The sequence below is a fragment of the Haliotis asinina genome, chromosome 2, assembly GCF_037392515.1.
Source record: "Haliotis asinina isolate JCU_RB_2024 chromosome 2, JCU_Hal_asi_v2, whole genome shotgun sequence".
Taxonomy (NCBI): domain Eukaryota; kingdom Metazoa; phylum Mollusca; class Gastropoda; order Lepetellida; family Haliotidae; genus Haliotis; species Haliotis asinina.
The window spans coordinates 99,128,019-99,146,706 of NC_090281.1; the positions used below are offsets into that span (position 1 = coordinate 99,128,019).

Here is an 18,688-nt window from a genome sequence, read left to right on the forward strand (position 1 = left end):
ACCCCACTGGGGGAAACCCCCACAGTGAGGGAAGTGACCCCTTCACAAACAGTAACCAGACAGAAGAATCCTAAGAGAGTAGCTGCCGGTAAAAAACGGTGGTGTAACCAACATAAAGTGACCAACCCAACCCGACTGTTGTTGGTTGTAGGTGTAACTGCTGCCTTGGCTATCTCGTGGTTATACGTGGGGGTACCCTCCCACAGTGAGCCCCCACCCAACAGTGAGCCCCCCACCCCCACGGTAGACCCGCATATCATGTTATAATTTTAATATTTTATATCATATACATAATGTCTGAGGGGAAAACGTTCGTCAACGACGCATACCACGCCACAGTGGTCGCCAGTCTAGCCGTAGGGTACGCTCGGTTGACTAAAATGGTGCTTAAACAACCAACTATCAAGCTAGATTTCAACCTGCAGGATATGGGTATGCTCATAATGAACCTTGGTATGGCGATGGCCACAAAAGACATCCTAGTAAAACAAGGGATCATACCTGATAATATAATGAAATAAATATAGGGATGGCCACGATAGCTATGATGGTCGGTGGGGCGTTAGTGAATGCCCTGGCATTTTCCGGGAGTAATTTCCTCTTCTCGAAACTACGAGATGATCACGCGGCTGAAATACAGGAAGAAAGGAAGCGGCACGATCTCGCTACTGAGAAATTACAAAGAGCACAGGCCGAGTACGCTAAAAAACGTCTCCAGAGGATCGATTTTATTAACGAACAACTCCAGCGTGAAAACCATGCCGTTCAAACATTCAATGATGTTGATGAAGCAATGAAAGAATACTACCTACTAACTGGTAAACGATTGGAACCGCTCAATAAACCCACACTCGCTCAGTACTACACACCATCCAAGGGACAAATGAATCGTGAACTGGGCTTCATAGTGTTGGGTATAGCAGCTACTGCGTTGGTTGCGAAGCAATTAAATTAAAATACCTATATAAGTAAACATGAGACCCGCTCCATACCGATGCGAATACATACTTATGGGGAAGACCGAGGCCTGTGGTAGGAAATGCAGGAATCAGGGGTTCTGTTGTTTCCATATGGGAAGTCCTAACTACACGTGTTCTGTGTGTGGTATCGGGGTTAAAGGACACTACTGTCTATGTATAGCTCACGGAGCGAACGTAGTCAGACATCAACTCATCTACGAGAATAAAAAAGGCTACATAAAAGAACGTAGGCGACTGCTCAAGATAGACTCCAGTGCGTGAAAGGGTTACCTCCCTTTACTGTGAAGCAATTAGACATTGGTTCTCTTAGGTGTAAACACTATGTCTACTGTACGCGAGCTCAAGAGGGTCGCAAAACAGAGAGGTGTGATCGGGTATTCTCGAATGCGGAAGTCAGCATTGTTGAGATTACTAGGTTTAGAAGTCCCTCCTACGGTAACACAATTAAAAGCACAAGCAAAACAGCTTGGATACACGGGTTATTCAAACCTGGGGAGAGCCGGGTTAACCGCATTGTTATCACATGCCCCCGTAGCAAAACCTCCCACTGTAAAACAACTGAAAGCCGAGGCACACGATTTGGGTTTAGGCGGGTATTCCCGTATGAGAAAACCACAGCTTGTAGAATTATTACGACAGAATAGAGCTATTGACCTACAGTTCGTGCGCACTGAGCGCGCTGTAGGTAACTATTTGAGAGGTTGGCGCATGCACGTTGATAGAAACATAGACATTACAGATATCAAGCCTCTGATAGCTGATAAGGTCAACCAGGAACTAAATAACCTAGGAAGTATCAAGTTTCAGATCACAGTGAAAATGTCGCTCGATAAGCAGGTTGGGGGCCCCACAGGGGCCACTGAGTATGTTCAGCCTTACTTCCGAGGTCAACAAGAGGTCGTCACACATACAGAGACCATTGACGCATCAATCGATACCAGTTTTCAGCAGATACGAGAATACCTAGAACGCTACACACACTTGGGGTCCGGGTGGGCTGTAGATAAAATCGATAATGTCTATCTAGACATAGCTAACTACGTGCCGTTCAGAGGCGGATCATACCTAGCCTTGCCTCGCTACTATAGGAACAAACATGCCATAGTAAACGTTAAGAATAGAGGAAACGATTGCCTGAGGTTAGCTATCAGGTCAGCCTTATTTCCAGCTGGCACTCATTCAGATAGGCTTTCTAGCTATCCCCAAGACGATGGGCTCAACTGGGATGGTATAGATGAACCCACCCCCATATCCCAGATCACTAAAGTAGAAAAACAGAATAATCTGGCTATAAATGTCTTTGGGCACGAAGGTAACACAACAATAGTACACAGGGTCAGCCCGGTGAAGGATCGCCAAGTTATCAATATATTCATGATCCAGCGAGGTGACAAGTATCACTACACATGGATAAAACACTTTAGCAGGCTGTTGTATGACCAATCGGCACACAGAGAAAAGACCCACTTCTGTGAACGATGCCTACATGGCTTCACCCGAGCTGATTTATTAGAATCCCACCGGGATGATTGTCAAGGTGTGGGGCAGACGGCCATACGAGTCGACATGCCTAAGGAAGGTGATAATATCTTAAAATTCAGTAACCACAAGAACCAAATGTCTGTGCCTTATATCATATATGCCGACTTCGAAGCCTTAGTGGCTGCCGCCGGCGAGGCTCCCAGTGGTAGCTTCACCCACAAGACACAAGAGCATAAAGCCTGTTCGTTTGGATACATTGTCGTCCGTTGTGACGGGGAAACGAAAGCTCCGGTAGTGTATAGGGGCCCTGACGCGGCTGAAAGGTTTCTAAAGTGTTTGCAGGAGGAAGAAAAAATTATTAGGAATGCATTGCATAAAATCGCACCCATGCGTCTGACCCAAGACGACAAGCTAGCTCACAAGCGTAGCACTAACTGTCACGTGTGTGACTCACCACTTAACGGTGATTCGGTGAGAGATCACTGCCACATAACTGGTAAGTATAGAGGCGCCGCTCACAACGCGTGCAACCTCAAGCTTAAAATCAACCCTAAGACAATAAACATCCCCGTTGTCTTTCACAACTTGAGAGGGTACGACTCACACTTGATCATGCAGGCCATCGCGAAAATCGATGGTAATATAACGTGCATCCCCAACAACATGGAGAGATACATCTCCTTCAGCTTAAACGGACTTAGGTTCATTGACTCGTTTCAGTTCCTCCTGTCGTCACTCGACAGTCTGGTCAAGGCCAACAATACCTTCCCTATCACCGATCGATACACAGACGCCGAGACTAGACCCCTGCTTATGAGAAAGGGTGTGTACCCCTATGAGTACATGGATAGTTGGGCCAAGTTCACCGAGACCAGACTACCCCCTATTGACTGCTTTTATAGCAAGCTGAATGAGGCGTCCGTCTCACGAGATGATTACTCGCACGCGACTAACGTATGGAATAAACTGGGTTGTAAGAACCTGGGTGATTATCACGACCTGTACTTGAGGACAGATGTACTGCTGTTAGCCGACGTGTTTGAAACGTTTAGGCGGACGTGTTTCAAGCAGTATAAACTCGACCCCGCATGGTATTACACCAGCCCAGGTCTGTCGTGGGACGCCTTGCTTAAAAAGACCGGAGTTAATTTGGAATTGCTCACAGATTACGACATGCACCTATTCATTGAGAAAGGTTTGCGAGGTGGGATTTCCATGGCATCCAAACGATACGCTAAAGCAAATAATCAATACGTGAAAGGTTACGATCCTAACAAGCCAACCAATCACATTCTCTACCTCGACGCAAACAACCTGTACGGCTGGGCCATGAGTCAGTATCTACCTACAGGGGGATTCGAATGGGTACCCCACGTTGATGTTATGGGGGTTGCACCAGATTCGAATAAAGGGTATATCCTCGAGGTTGACTTAGAGTATACCAAGGAATTACACACATCACATAACAGCTACCCCCTGGCCCCCGAACGTATGAGGGTTAACCCAGACTGGATGTCTGAGTACCAACATAACTTGTCAGGTGGTCGTGTGACAGACGTTGAAAAACTCGTGCCTAATTTAATGAATAAGACCAAGTACATCGTTCACTATCGCAACCTACAGCTGTACCTGTCGTTGGGTATGAGGCTGACCAAAATACACAGGGTGCTCATGTTCGACCAGAGCCCATGGATGGAGCCCTACATCAGAATGAACACAGACCTACGAAAAAAAGCCACCAGTGATTTTGAGAAAAATCTCTACAAGCTCATGAACAACTCGGTGTTTGGTAAGACTATGGAGAACCTGAGGAAACGCGTGACCGTGAAGCTGGTTCGGTCGAGTGAGGAAGACAAGCTCAGGAGATTGATAGCCAGTCCGGCATTCAACCGTAGTAAGATATTCACAGACAACCTGGTTGCCCTACACATGAAGAAAAGCCACATAAAATTCAACCGGCCTGTTTACGTGGGGATGAGCATCCTCGATTTATCCAAACACCTGATGTACGACTTTTACTACAACGAGCTCAAGAAACAGTACGGTGACAGGTGTGAAGTGCTGTACACTGACACGGATTCCCTGCTGATGGAGATTCGAACCGAGGACGTGTACGAGGACATGAAAAAACACCTCGATTTATACGACACCAGCGACTACCCTAAGACCCATACCATACACAGTACGGTAAATAAAAAGGTCCTAGGTAAGATGAAGGACGAGTGTGCTGGCACGCCCATAGCCGAGTACATAGGTTTGAGACCTAAGATGTACTCCATACTGAAAGCCGACAATAGTGAGATCCGGAAGGCTAAGGGGGTTAAGAAGTATGTGGTGAAACAACACATCAAACACGCCAGATTCAAGGAAGCCCTGTTCAAGACCCGTACCTTTAGACATAAAATGAACACACTTAGAAGTGATGGACATAAGATATACGGACTGACTATAAACAAGACGTCCCTGTCGCCTATGGACACGAAACGTTGGATAGCTATTGATGGGATAAACACATACGCGTATGGACATGAAAAAATTTGAGGCTATTTACTACAGCCCGCGTGGGTACTGGAAAGCAGCTAGCGCAGTAGATAAGCTAGCTAAAATAGCGCAAGTACCCCCGGAGGAAGCCAAAGCGTGGCTTGAAAAACAAGCCCTGTGGCAGATCTATTTGCCGGCACCACGCTACGTGCCTAGAAGGAGGTTCGGTATTAACATACCTAATAGCGTTCACCAGGCAGACCTACTGTTCCTACCCCACGACAAGAGGTACAAGTATGCCTTAACCGTAGTGGACGTAGCCAGTCGTTACAAGGAAGCCGAACCCTTGACCACGAAAGATTCGGCCCAGGTAGCCAGAGGATTCGAACGCATATACAAACGCAGTCCGCTGACGTGGCCAACAGAGCTGCAAGTTGACCCCGGACGGGAGTTCATGGGTGCCGTGTCACAACTGCTAGCCAAACACGATACAAAGGTCAGGCGTGGCACGGCCGGAGCCCATCGCAGCCAAGCCATAGTTGAGAGATTTAATAGGACTTTGGCTGAGCGCTTGTTCGGATATCAGTATGCTAGGGAGATGGCCACCCCTGGAAAACGATCGACTGAATGGGTCACGAGGTTACCCAAGGTGGTGTCGGCAATCAACCATGAAGTCACCCGTCTCACCGGTAAGAAACCGGCAGACGCTATCAAACTAAAATCAATAGTTGCAGAGTCGGCCGCTCCATTGCGTGGGAAGGAGAAACAGATACCAGATAGGGCCCTAGTGAGGTATCTATACCAGCCGGGGGAACACGAGGGTGATAACCGCAAGCGGGCCACCGATCCTATATGGTCAGTCAAAACTTACAACATAGATAAAGTGGATATGAAAGCCGACGAACCTAACTTGTACTACTTGAGGGATGGGCCGGGTAGGGGATTATTGATCGTACCGTACGGCACAGTGTTACCTCCTACCAACACACGGTAAACTGTTTCATAGACACCCAACCTTTTTGTAGTAGGGGTAATAGTAGCAAGATCTAAGGCCCCAACCAAAGCCTTATTTACTAAATAAGGCTTTGTAGAGACATTTCTTGAAAGTGGTCCAGAACCCCCATTGTATATACTACTTAGGATATCACGCGATAAACTGTACACTCGTAGGTAACGTGTATTTGTTGGTAACATTCCGTATTTGTAGGTAACCATGGCGCCATTAGTCACTATATTTGAAGTAACGACTTACCTACCAGTAAGGTAACTAAACACATGTAACTAACTTATACCATGTAACACAATTCCCCCGCGTCGCATGTGTATTGGTGACAACCTTCAACCCACAATGCATTTGTAGCTGAAACTTTCTGTGAATGTGTATCTACCAGCAAGGGTCATTGGAAAATATGGATAATTATAGCGGACTTACAGTTCGGTACGATTTATCATTTCCAAACTGCTCGATGTTTCAATAAAGCAGCTATGATTTAGTTTGATATACATGAACACTTTTGAAATACTAGGAATAATGCGGTATTTGTTACCTACGAGTACAATTTTTTATCTCACGCCAAAATTCTAGTTTCTGAAGAAGTTTCAAATTTCTTCTACTTACCGAAATTTCCACGTTGTCCACCAGATGAGATTAGGTATGTAACATTTTTTTTTTTTTGTGAAAAGAACACAAAGTGGTGCTATCTCACTTACACAAAACAAAGGTACGAAAATGGTTCCATTTCAGTCAAGCTTGAGGTTGTAAAACATTTAAGAAACCATGACATGGCTTCAGCCCTTTTATAGTCATAAACATATTGTGCATGTAGAGTGTGGGTTTGAGCTCTGATGGAGGGGTTCAAATAGTAAATAGCACTCAACCAAGAAAAGTAGCTGGAATGTGTTTTGGACCACTTTCATTAAGGTTGATTCCCAAAAAGTGAAGATCCACAACAACATGTACTGAGATACCACCCGTCTTGCAAGGGATACCTACTTCTCACGGCCTTCCTGCTCATGATCAAGTTGAAACAACAATACACACATCAAACACAACATTCCAATCATTGTCTATAAAATATTTATTTCTATTTAAGTATAAAATATTTAAAATTACATTATGATCCATGGTGACAATTCATATTTCAGATATAATCACACAAAAGAAACGTTTGATATTTGAACTTTACAAAATGAAAATTGCACAATGACAATTTGATTTATTAATAAAACATATGCTTTGTGAACTTTACAACCAAACACTGGGGTGTTTTAATTTATAAATCAGGTTTTCTGTGTGAAGGATATAAACTGTAACTATCTTATGAATGGTTGTTAAGAATTCTCAGTGACATATATACAAAGGTTACATGAAACTTATCAACAATGATAGAGAAAATCAGGTTATTACTATATGAATACTATTTACAGTATCATACTTCCCTATGCAGCTGTTATATCATAGGCTGTAGTTTGTAAATGAAAGAACCTGCCAGCTTTTAAGAAAATGTATTCAGCACCATGCACCTACCAAAACCATTTATATGCATTAGGTCCAAGTAGAAATGGATAATCTGAAGCACATTTTACTGTCTAATGAAGACATTTATAGATGTTTAAGGCACTGTTCTTGTGTGGTGATTAAAGACGATGTTGTGAAATTTGATATTCTTGTCAATGAAACACTTCAGATCAGGATATGATAGACAATAATAACTGGAATAGAAAACAATAGATAGGATCACACCAAGACTAAACACAAAACGTTTGCGTACCTACTGATTCTGTGACACCTAGTCTACAATGGAGTATTTACACGCAATATGTCCACACTGGTGGCTGTCACATTGTCAAAATGAAGTGGAATGTCTTATATTACTGGCTGCTCATTTAAGTAAGTGGTTGTCGCAAATTCTGTAAGATTTCTCAGATCTCTCTATACTTAGTACATTATGAACCTTCATCACATTACAATTCACCTTAGATGTCTGCCCAACTCCCATAAACATAGTTGCCTATTATGCTGATAATTACAAGCAATGTGCCACATATTTCTCTTCTGTACTTAAGGACAAGGAGAAAGCTAGGAATCTGGAACTGACACATCATGAATATTTATAACTGGTGCCCAACATGACAGTTGTAATAAAGCACAAAGGTTCTTATGAATCTTCTCCAAATATGGCAAGATATAAGAGGAACTTGCTGATGCTGAAACCAGTGTCCTCTTCACCTGCCTGGTCCTACTTCCTAGACAACTGTTTATGCATAGGAGTGACTGTACTTCTTCTCAGAGAAACGCAGTTCCATGGCCATCTCATCAGCCATCTGCTCGTATCTCGAGTACAGCACACACGAGAAACATATCTGAAAATAAACAAAATTCACAGCATTGAAGAATAACAGATTTCAAAGCTTTGCCAGTCACACACTGTTTTGGTGATGTAGACCAAACAAAGTTTTACCCCTGCCGTAGTACAGGGAATGCCAAACCCATCACAGACATATTACCTCAGAGTACATCCAAAGTGACACGCGTAACTACCAGGGGAGATAATTCAAATAGTACTACTAGTCTGCCATGAAGTATAAACACAAGATGGTGATGTACTGGTCTGTCATAAAGTGTAAATACAGGAAGGTGAGGTACTGGTCTGCCAAGATGTACATATACAGGATGGTGAGGTACTTACGTAGATGCAGGTCTTGATGAGCCAGTACAGCCACAGGAACACCACGAAGGAAAGTCTCTGTAACAACCATTGCATTTTCATCAGCTGGGCAACAATACAGCATACATACCAGCAAATACAACATTCTTACTATCTTAGACTCATCTGGACACAGTATTTTCTTTCTTCACTAATTCTTCACAGCACAACTTCCCCTACACCTGAGGTGACTGGGTTACACTTGTAGCATTATTGACCCTTGACAACTCATGCTCCCTTCTACCTGCACGAGATGATACATGTGCTTGCTTCAACATCAGTCTGTTTGTACATTCCTGAACATACATGACAGTCAGTATTATAGGATGTTTCTGTAGTCACATATCAACGCAACTAGTACATGCTAAAGGTGCTGGTATTAATTTTCCCTTGATCATTAAATGACACTCTTGATGGCACATTGTGTTCGCAATCTCAACTCCCCGGGAAACATACAAATCTAAAAAGCCACTAAGAGCACCAAGCTATTCAGCTTTCTCATCCTTACAAGTTACCCATTCATATTTGGGTGGGCTCGGACAAACAGTCACAGTACTTTGTCCAGGTTTACTGCATGTTGCTGTACCCACAACTAGGTATTTGCACATATTCATGTGGCCGCCATCTGGTCATACACCAACAGATTTGTGGGTTCTTTTAAGCGCACAGGGTTGTGTACTATATGCTAGGGGTTGTGACATCACTAAAAGAGTCTGCACACAATGCTGACTCAAAGACTTTAACACCAGATCACAGGTGGGGTGATCCCAACACCTCAAGCTCACTTGGATCACCAGTCTGATGCCCTAGCCAGATCGTCCACACACAGAGCAAGAAATTATTAATTAACTTCAGAACTGAAAATCATGTTAAGGGCACACTTGAAAACAAGTTATCAAATCCATCTTCATTACATATCAACATGGGTCAAGAAATCACTAAGAAACACAGCCAACAATGTATAATATACTACAGTACTAATATGTTTCCCATCTCAAACAAAAACCTGGATTTAGAACTAAAGTACTGTCGGAAACACATTTATATCTACAATTTATGAAATTAATATGTGAAATATCTGTTGAAGTAAGTCCTGCCTAACTACATTCTCAGTCGCAGGGAGATTAGTGATTAGTGCAGAAATGAGCAATGCATTTTTCTCGAAGTCCAAAGTAACATCTTTGGAACAAACCATGCTTTTATGCAAATTAAAGTAATGCTGGAAATGCTTGGAAAATACTTTTTGGCTTCAATATCAACATGATGAGTTTGACACAAGATAAAAGCAACATAATGAATCATATTCATGCTGAGAAACATGTCAGCTATGACAGGGTGTACTATAGAATGTGTAAAGCCCTTAATGTGACATATAGTCAGGGTTACAAAATTGTAGACAAATCAGTTACCTCAGGGGCTGTGTCAAAATCAAAAGCAAGTAGGAAACACAAACTGGCTAGCTATTTGCACTTGCATAACCTTTAAGGATACAGAGTAACAGCCTAAAACCATATTTCTTTTATTTCCAACACTACATTTTAGCCATACATCCTGGATGTCATCATTTCATTAAATTATCGTCTACATTTGAAATACAGCACATAAAGAACTACCTGCATCAGCAGTCATGCAGCAAACAACAAAGACGTGGCTGATTGCCTGGGCCTCCTGTCACAAGGCACTGACTTGATCATATGGCACCACGGTAACCTTAGTGCAATGTTAAAGAATGCGTGTTAGGTAAACAATAGTAAAGGCTGCTTTGTGAAAGGAGACCCTGGTGTTTCTATTTCCTGGTGGCCTCAGATACTGCCTAAACTAAACAATCACTGCTTGAAGTTGAATCAGTAATCCAAGCACTAAACTAATGTCTTGGTTGCAAGATCCATTGTTTCGCTACCCGTGCTGCTAGCCTGTGTTGTACTTACAAAGGTGTTTAGTCCATAGTAGGAGAACTCGAAGACGGAGAAGCAGAATTCAACAAAAACGTATGTGATGATGGTGTACAGGTAGTATCTGGTCTCATTCATGTACATCACAAAGTGCTGCAAAACAAAATCACTACATACAGAAATAATATCCAGTCATTTATAACACGAATAATTGTCAATACTGAGAATTATTGTTTTATTAGTTTGATAAATAACAGCTCTGTAGTTAACTGACTGGCAGTCAGAGTATGGGCAACAATGAAAGTGAAGTATCACTAGCAATGGATTCTTGCTGTGGAGACCCCAAATCAAGCCAAGGACTGTACCTCTGGATGTAAGTCCAAACTTGGTGGGAGTGATTTTGAAAGCTTTCACTGTTACAAGCAACAACAGCCAGAGATTGTAACAAAGATATGTAGACGCTTTGCATCTCTGTGTTCAGGTACTCATATCTGGGTACATGTGTAGTACCCCCGCCAATCCGACATCTACTTACCCGGTTTGAGACCAGCACCGACATGTAGACAGAGAAGAGGATTATTGCAAGGTGGAACACGAGCACGATAATATCACTGGCCAGGAAGGCTGGAACAGACAGCACACACTGAGTACACACAGCACTGTACATCAGGTCACACTGAAACACACAGGTACACACTGACACAGGTATATATAAACCTGAAGTGTGCTTCTCACTATATACTTGGTCATCTCTTGTTTTTCCAGAATAACCGCATTTGAGGTTTTTGTTTTGCAGGGACAGGTTTTACTTTAGGTTACTAAGACCTCGTCCTAGGTTTTACTTTCTGCCATCATCTCTTGCTAACTCTATATGAACATCAACATTCAAATGATATATGAGTGTTTGAAATCAATTGAAATTGAAAAATTTCGTTCAAGATTAAGTTTAAAGTGAAAATGTTTTCCCTATCAAGACTGGAACTGCAACTCACACATCTGCAGGCAGATGCTCTACCACATGGCCACCAGGCCAACAAAAGATGTGGTTACTGTCATTAAACTGATTTTACATAACCTTCAGTTACTTTTATGTAGCTTCATTAAATAATCGCCTACACTGCAATTATCCATCAATGATGGTACATATACAAGAGAAAACACTTTCCCTCAGTTCTGGTAGACAATGCGAAAAACATTGTGGTCAGGAAATCCCTCCCCATCCAGTTCTGCATCATCTACCAAAACCTCAGAAGCATGTTTTCTCCATTACACGCAGCCCTGCACACATGTCATTGTTGATGTTGTGACGTGCTGGAAATGAAAAAGTCGGACAACTGGTAGTCTAGACTGCGCACTTTGTGTACCCCTCTGATAAGTGTGAATTGGCACTGCTACTTTGCTTGTGTTAACCACTGCCCCCCCCCCACATTACAAACTCATGGACTGTATATATGTACATCAGTAATGTCAGTAAAAACGTCACTGTTTCAGTATCAGTTCATGCTCTTTCACACTTGAAATTTGTTTATCTGAAGTAAATATGATAGCCATATTGCTAGACTATATATGAAAGCATACAAGTTCATATTTTAACTTCAAGAAGCTGACTTGTTGTTTTGTGATAAAATTATGTCACTTTCAGCATCACATTCTAAAGTAAAAATGAAAGAAATGGTTGTATGATATGTGTTGTGTTTCAATAATAAGCTATGTTCTTTAAAACTTGGCCTTCTTGCATTAATTTCGTTACACTTTGATACAATGAGACTTCACTCTCGTTGTTCAACTTGTTTTCTATATAGATATTCAGTCATTCTTATCCAGCATACTTCAGTGTTACATATTCAACAATCAACACATACACATGCATTCAAACTAACTTTTCCACTTGGACTAGGTTGAAGACTTAAATCCTGAAAAGGTTAAACATCCATCTTTATATGATATCCAATGCAGCACCAGTCAATGAATGCTTGTCTAAGTATCTTAATAGATGCTTCCACGGACATTGAATATCAATTGCTTTGTTCAAGAACACTTAGATTCATATATACATTTTGTACTATTCGTAGATTGGAAGTTGGAACAGCCATGTGTATGCTTAAATGTTGTTTTTTAGATAACCATCCACACTGTCAGGTACTCAGGTCCAGATCAGGCCAGAGCCCTTGAGTATTCAAGGCCCAAACTTTGGACTCGTGAGAGCCCTACACACTGACACAGGTAAACACAGCCCTGTACTTCAAGTCACACACTTACACAGGCACATACAGTCCTGTGCACCTGTACATCAAGTCATACCTACCCTCCGACTGATGAGATCTCCATGGTGTATGGAAACCCTGGCTTATCTCGAAATTTGGATCTGCAATGGCAGCAAGATCCAAAGACCTCAAAAGCAATGCAAATATGGCCGTTACCTGCAAACATGAAAAATGCAAAAAGACATGATACAGGAGCTCCAAATCATCCACCACCAACACAGAATTACTGCCTATCATGCTTGTCGAACTCAAACAGTGATGAAACTTTCAGCACTATTTCAAGATGAAGAGTGATCATAAAGAGGAGTTTGACAGGAAATGGTGCCACCAGTCAACATTGCACTGAGACGTCAGTTATGGTTACCATGGCTACAGGGAGGTCATATCACAAATAACTATACAATCAAATGCCATGTGTAGCCATAGGCTGCAGCCATAACCAAACAGACCAAAGTAAGTAGGACCAGGCTAACAGCCATGCTGCAGTACAAGAAGCACTTTTCCTGTTTACTTGAATGTACCACGGTTTGGCAATAGACTTCATCAATGTTCATTATCACAATGCACAAAATGAATTCACAATCACAAATCATGAATGTGACGACTTAACTTGAAATTAGGTGTTACTGTCATTTAGCCACATTTGATCATTCTGCAAAACTGTCATCAACCTGACTGATGCTGTGTGAGATCTGGAGTGCATGCCATTAACTTAAGAACAATACAGACGACTGCTTGAAGGATCACTTGCCATTTGCTACCCAGGTCTTATGTGTATTGATGTATGTAATTATTTAATACTTTATATAATGACAGTTTTGTTCACTTAAATTAACAATGATTCTGATAAAGTTTTCTGTGTTATTGTACAATTTAAGGTAGAGTTTGGCTCTTATTGTGAATTTTCTGCATTATGATCATATCTCGTATAACGAACCAAAACAGACTGAACCGAGCGTCCTGTACCACAATACGTACTGTACCAAGGTGACAGTGTACCGTTTCACCCCTATTACACTTCCCTTTTAAAATCACCATTGACTAGTTTAATCTTTTCCGTTATTTCTCTCGCCTGGTTGGTGACACTGCCTCTCAACAAATGAAAATCTGCATAAAACAGAAATATTTGACGTGCAATATAACTTAGGGGTTTCAAATGATATGGTTACTATTAGCTTATATTTCTGCAAGATGACATCCTAGAATATTGACAAAAATGCTACTTTCAGTGATTGTTCACCAATGAAACTGTGCACTTCCCATAACACCTCATATATGAGGGGTCCATGATTCATTTGACTGGCTGAAACAGTGACACATACAATTACAGGGTATTTGGTAAAACAGCATAGACGGCTAGCATGGGCACAAGCTGTAATTTTGAAGATACAATGTCATCCTGTCATCATCATGAGCTGTCGTAAAGTATCAAAGAAACAGTGCTCTATTTAACACTAATTTTGAATAGCATGAGATCTCAACTAAGGTTGACAGTGACTTCTTTTCACTATTTTTTTGCCACTTTTTTTAAAACAACGTGCCATGTGCTGGGTGAAGTTACACAATAGGCCTATGCGACTTTCGGAAATATGCAAATGACTTTATATAGCTAATGCAGGGTTTCTCTTGAAGATGGCCAAGTTTTTTTTGAGTAAGATGCAATGTCGGTAGGGGTGATACTATTTTCAAAATGTCTCAGAACATACTGCACAGGTGAATATGTTAAAATTTCTACCAGTAGTACATTCACATGAAATGAATCACTTTTTCATATGCGATAAACTGCTGAGTAATGTAAACAGCCAACCCTGAGGGTGGTGTTTCTGCTTTCATGCTTTCACATGCTGCAAAAATTTAGAGTCCCAGTGTACATCAACCCCATATGATTTTTGAATATTTGTTGGACATAAGATCTATTGAGTGATCAAACTAATGTTAGATAGAAATAATTGACTTTAAAACTTGCAGAATACACAGTTCATTCATGGTCGTCTATGCAGAGCAAATGACAAAAGCCTGAAATCCGAGACCAAAAAAACTGTTTATTCATCACTGTCAAGTGATCACATTGCTTGGGGATATTATGGGACACTTCAATTACCCAGCGCCATGTTCCCGCCCAGTTGAGTTGGTTGCACGGTGATTGAATTAATTAGGGTGAAGAGTTAGTTAGTACCGCAGAACACACCGCCTCGCAAACAAGAGACAATAGGCCATCTTACGTACATGTTATGTCACGGACTGCTGACTGTTGTGTGAACATTGTTGATCTCCACATGTATCACTTGGAAGAAATCAAGCAGAAAATAGCATCCAGAATCATTTAAGTACAAATGTTTTCAAGGTAAAAGTTCAAATGGTATGTGCGAATGTTAACTTTCATGATTTGGTCAGTTGTCTTCTGACTGGTCAGTTCAAAAGGTTAGCTGAGACGACCCTCTGCTAGGGTTTGTTATACTCGGTACAGCAGTGTAAAGTTTACTTAGACTGAATCATAAACAATGATAACATACAGCAATTCTGTTCAGGATATCTCCAACATAACTTCAGCACCCACTACGTGAAAAGGTATATGGGATATACTTTGGTGATAGTTCTCTCAGCAGACCCAAACTCCAGCTTGATAGTGATATGTATTATATATGTGTGTGTTAGGATCATCTTGAGGGGTTACTGTTAAGTCTTTTTTATGAAACCCACAGCATGTATTCTCTGGCATTAAATGGATTTCAAACATAAGGGGTTACTGACGTAAATCTTTCCTATATTTCTGCAGGACTAGAGGTGGCCACTATCCTCAGAGGTATCCATAATTATACACTGAGAAATCTATAAAACTATGAAACTTTGATAGCGCTGGACTACACTATACTTAATGATCAGAAATGTATTATATGCGTCTATAGAGTTTGTTCGTCCCCCCAACGATTAGGTATAACTAACTACACCATGAAATGTCCCCTGATTTGTGTTTTCCTAAACCAGGAAACGCAGAACATGGATTGACATTTTCACTTTCAGGGTTACGCGTACTTCTAAATGTGTCACCTGTTAATACAGGTAATAACTAATCAAGCGCTTGTGACGAGAATTAAAAGGTCAGATGACACTTACCGTGGTAGTAATGTATCCGATTACAGTCGCTGTTCGAAGATCCCAACACAAAAATCTTCGGAGCAGGGGCATTTTCGAAATTTTCTCTCACCTGGAATGGCGGCGTTTCCGGTTACCTGTAAATAAGGGCCATCCATTGATCAAAAACGCATCGGTAATTGATATTTTCTCAAACTCGTACACATCCCCAATATAAATGTATGTTATAGTATGAGTTCATCACACGATACCTTGATGGCATACAAACATCATTTTATGAATAACAATTGATACATATGAATAGTATAACTACTTGACAAAATGAGCACTCCTACATTTGACCTCGCTGTATCACTCGAAAGGAATGCGCTAACGCCAGTGCTTACTTCCACAGGTGTTGATGTCAAATTATATAATATGATAAGAAAACGGTCCGGTAGACGGGGAATTACCCTCTTCGGATTCGATTCTAAGGTGGTGTTCAGAGGGCTTAAGAATCACAATCGTTAAAACTAATTAAAAAGAAAAGTAATATAACTATCAACGAAGGGACGTAACTCTTCGTGCCATGATATGTGACAAGTTCGGTCTGTTTTAACACCAACACAGGATAGTCGAAACACGGGTCCCTGTACGTGTTACCGGAAAGCGCAATAAAGCATCAATATGCAACCATGTCGTTGACCACTGAATTGTATGAGGAAGCAAGTATCCGCGCGTGTGTACACAATATGCATTTGATTATAGATGTTTTATATATTTCGTTATTAGTTAATGGACGCACACATTCCTCTTTGTGCAGAACCGCGTCCCTGAGATGTTAGGAGATGCGCCAACACTTGTTTGTGTATAGTAAGTTCTGGTTGGGTATTTCATGTTACAAATGGGATTTGTATTTGTTATTTACGTTAATTGCATACGATATATCCTTAGATATATTCGTAGGTAAAGTAATATTCGAATGCTATTGCACACAGAGCGACCATAAAATTTCCAAACCCCGAGCTTGACTTCGAACCATCTAATCCGAAGTCGACGCCTTGCAGTAATTCTACATTTATTAACTTTAAAGTTGGAACCACAAATTGTTCTTCAAGCGTCCAGGTTAAGTTTTCTTTCTAGTAACAAGTTCTGACCAATCATGGTGGACTCGATCACTCGATACCCGCTAATTTCCCACGTGTATTGCAGGTAAAGGAGTACCCTGTTTCATTTGAGAGGTTGTAGGACGAAAGCGGAATATCTAGCGATTACGGTAATGCTATGTTTTTTCGCCGATCGGGTGTTTTAAAGTGAAATACATAGTATTTCTTCCCCGAGATGCGATGATTTTCGTAGGCAGGTTTTGGGCGTACAAATGAAAAGTTGTCCTTTCCCGAGTTCTAAGCAATGTTACTGTGCGCCGATTTTGATAATTTTGGATTTATTCGAAAGGGAATTTATCTGACTTTCCTTCAGTAAAATCGCGGCTGTATATTCCAGAGCTTCCCACCCACCCAAAATTCGCCCATAATCGAGAGTGGGGTGTTTGACAACTTTGTGCGCTTTAGATCCCTTTCCTACCTTATACAGTCGTGCCCCGTTTATTGAAATTGTCCGGATAGGCGAATCTTCTGATGTATGAACCACGGGCCATATGAACAAAGAAACGCACAAAGAAACGAACGTAGTAGGCATCAGACATAATCTTCATTGATTAAACATAAACAAATATCAGTGCATACAATGTCTCATACCTGTTCATGCAGTTATGCTCGTTTGAAGAAATCAGTCATAGAATTTTGTACTGGCTGTATAGAAAAGCGAGAGGACTTTCGTCGGTCAGTTCGTCACTGTCGACATTCACAAGATCATCGACAGAAACAGTCACAGTTGCAACTTGTGCATAAGATTGTAGTGCAACGCCAAGTTCTGACAAGGCCACGTCTTCTTGTGGGTCCACATTTGATTGGATAATATCCACATGACGAAAGCAGTTGGCATTTATTTATTTCTCTCTCTCTCTCTGTGTGTGTGTGTGTGTGTGTGTGTGTATGTATGTCATATATATATGATACGTATTATTTTTTCAGCAATACAAGCCCCTGTCATCGGTCCCCAATTGCGCAGATCGATGCTCATCCTGTTTATCACAGAATTGTCTGGTCCAGACTCGACTATTTACAGTCCGCCACCATATACCTGGAATATTGCTGTTGAATGCGGCGTAAAACTAAACTCATTCACTCAGTGTAAAACAAATGAACATATTTTCTTCTGCTTCGACTTTCAGATGAGTGGTGCGATACCATTGACGAGACTATACGTCTCTTGTAATGCCGATTTTGTACCGGGGGAAGAATTTCTTGTACATGAAAATGAAACTCTCTGTCTTTTTTGTTTGGATTTATATGCACCTTGTCTGTCCATTAAATCCGTTTCAGAGATATATTCTTAAAAGTGGTTGTGTGAATCGGATCATCTAAAATTAAATATAAAGATGTATCATTGGCAAACAGGATGTTTATTGCTTCCGATGACCTCTACGTTGTCATAAACATAAACTAAAAACAGCTGTGGTCCCAACAATGATCCGTGAGGAACGCCTGCATATACTGGTTCAAGTCAGGTCGGAAGCCGGTTCCCTGCAACCTAAAGCACTAAGCTACGACAAGGTGACCTAGAGTGGCCTCGCAAATTATGGAAAGTACAGTTCAGCACATATGCCCCACTATTAAGGGTGATTGGATCTAAAAACACATCAAACCCAAGTTCTGTGGCTCCAAATCACCTCAGGATCCTAAGTGACC

The 18,688-nt window shown here is 41.4% G+C and overlaps 1 protein-coding gene across 1 annotated transcript; it reads right to left on the reverse strand.

The window, feature by feature from the left end:
* Positions 1-7,003: 7,003 nt before the first annotated feature.
* Positions 7,004-16,254, reverse strand: LOC137274683 (uncharacterized). Its single transcript, XM_067808020.1, has 6 exons — positions 15,921-16,254; positions 12,848-12,962; positions 11,078-11,166; positions 10,579-10,695; positions 8,633-8,689; positions 7,004-8,306 (listed from the first exon to the last, which is right to left on the reverse strand). Exons 1-6 carry the CDS (start codon positions 15,990-15,992, stop codon positions 8,202-8,204), a joined length of 555 nt encoding a protein of 184 aa, XP_067664121.1. The 5' UTR covers positions 15,993-16,254; the 3' UTR covers positions 7,004-8,201.
* Between the last annotated feature and the right edge of the window lie 2,434 nt (positions 16,255-18,688).

Bases quoted from the DNA above. Each gene is read 5' to 3' on its own strand.
- LOC137274683 (XM_067808020.1), bottom strand. From the start codon at position 15,992: ATGCCCCTGCTCCGAAGATTTTTGTGTTGGGATCTTCGAACAGCGACT. The intron at 11,167-12,847 runs GTAGGTATGACT...TGTCTGTTCCAG, and splicing joins GAGATCTCATCAGTCGGAGG to CCTTCCTGGCCAGTGATATT. The intron at 10,696-11,077 runs GTAAGTAGATGT...TTTGTTTTGCAG, and splicing joins CGGTGCTGGTCTCAAACCGG to CACTTTGTGATGTACATGAA.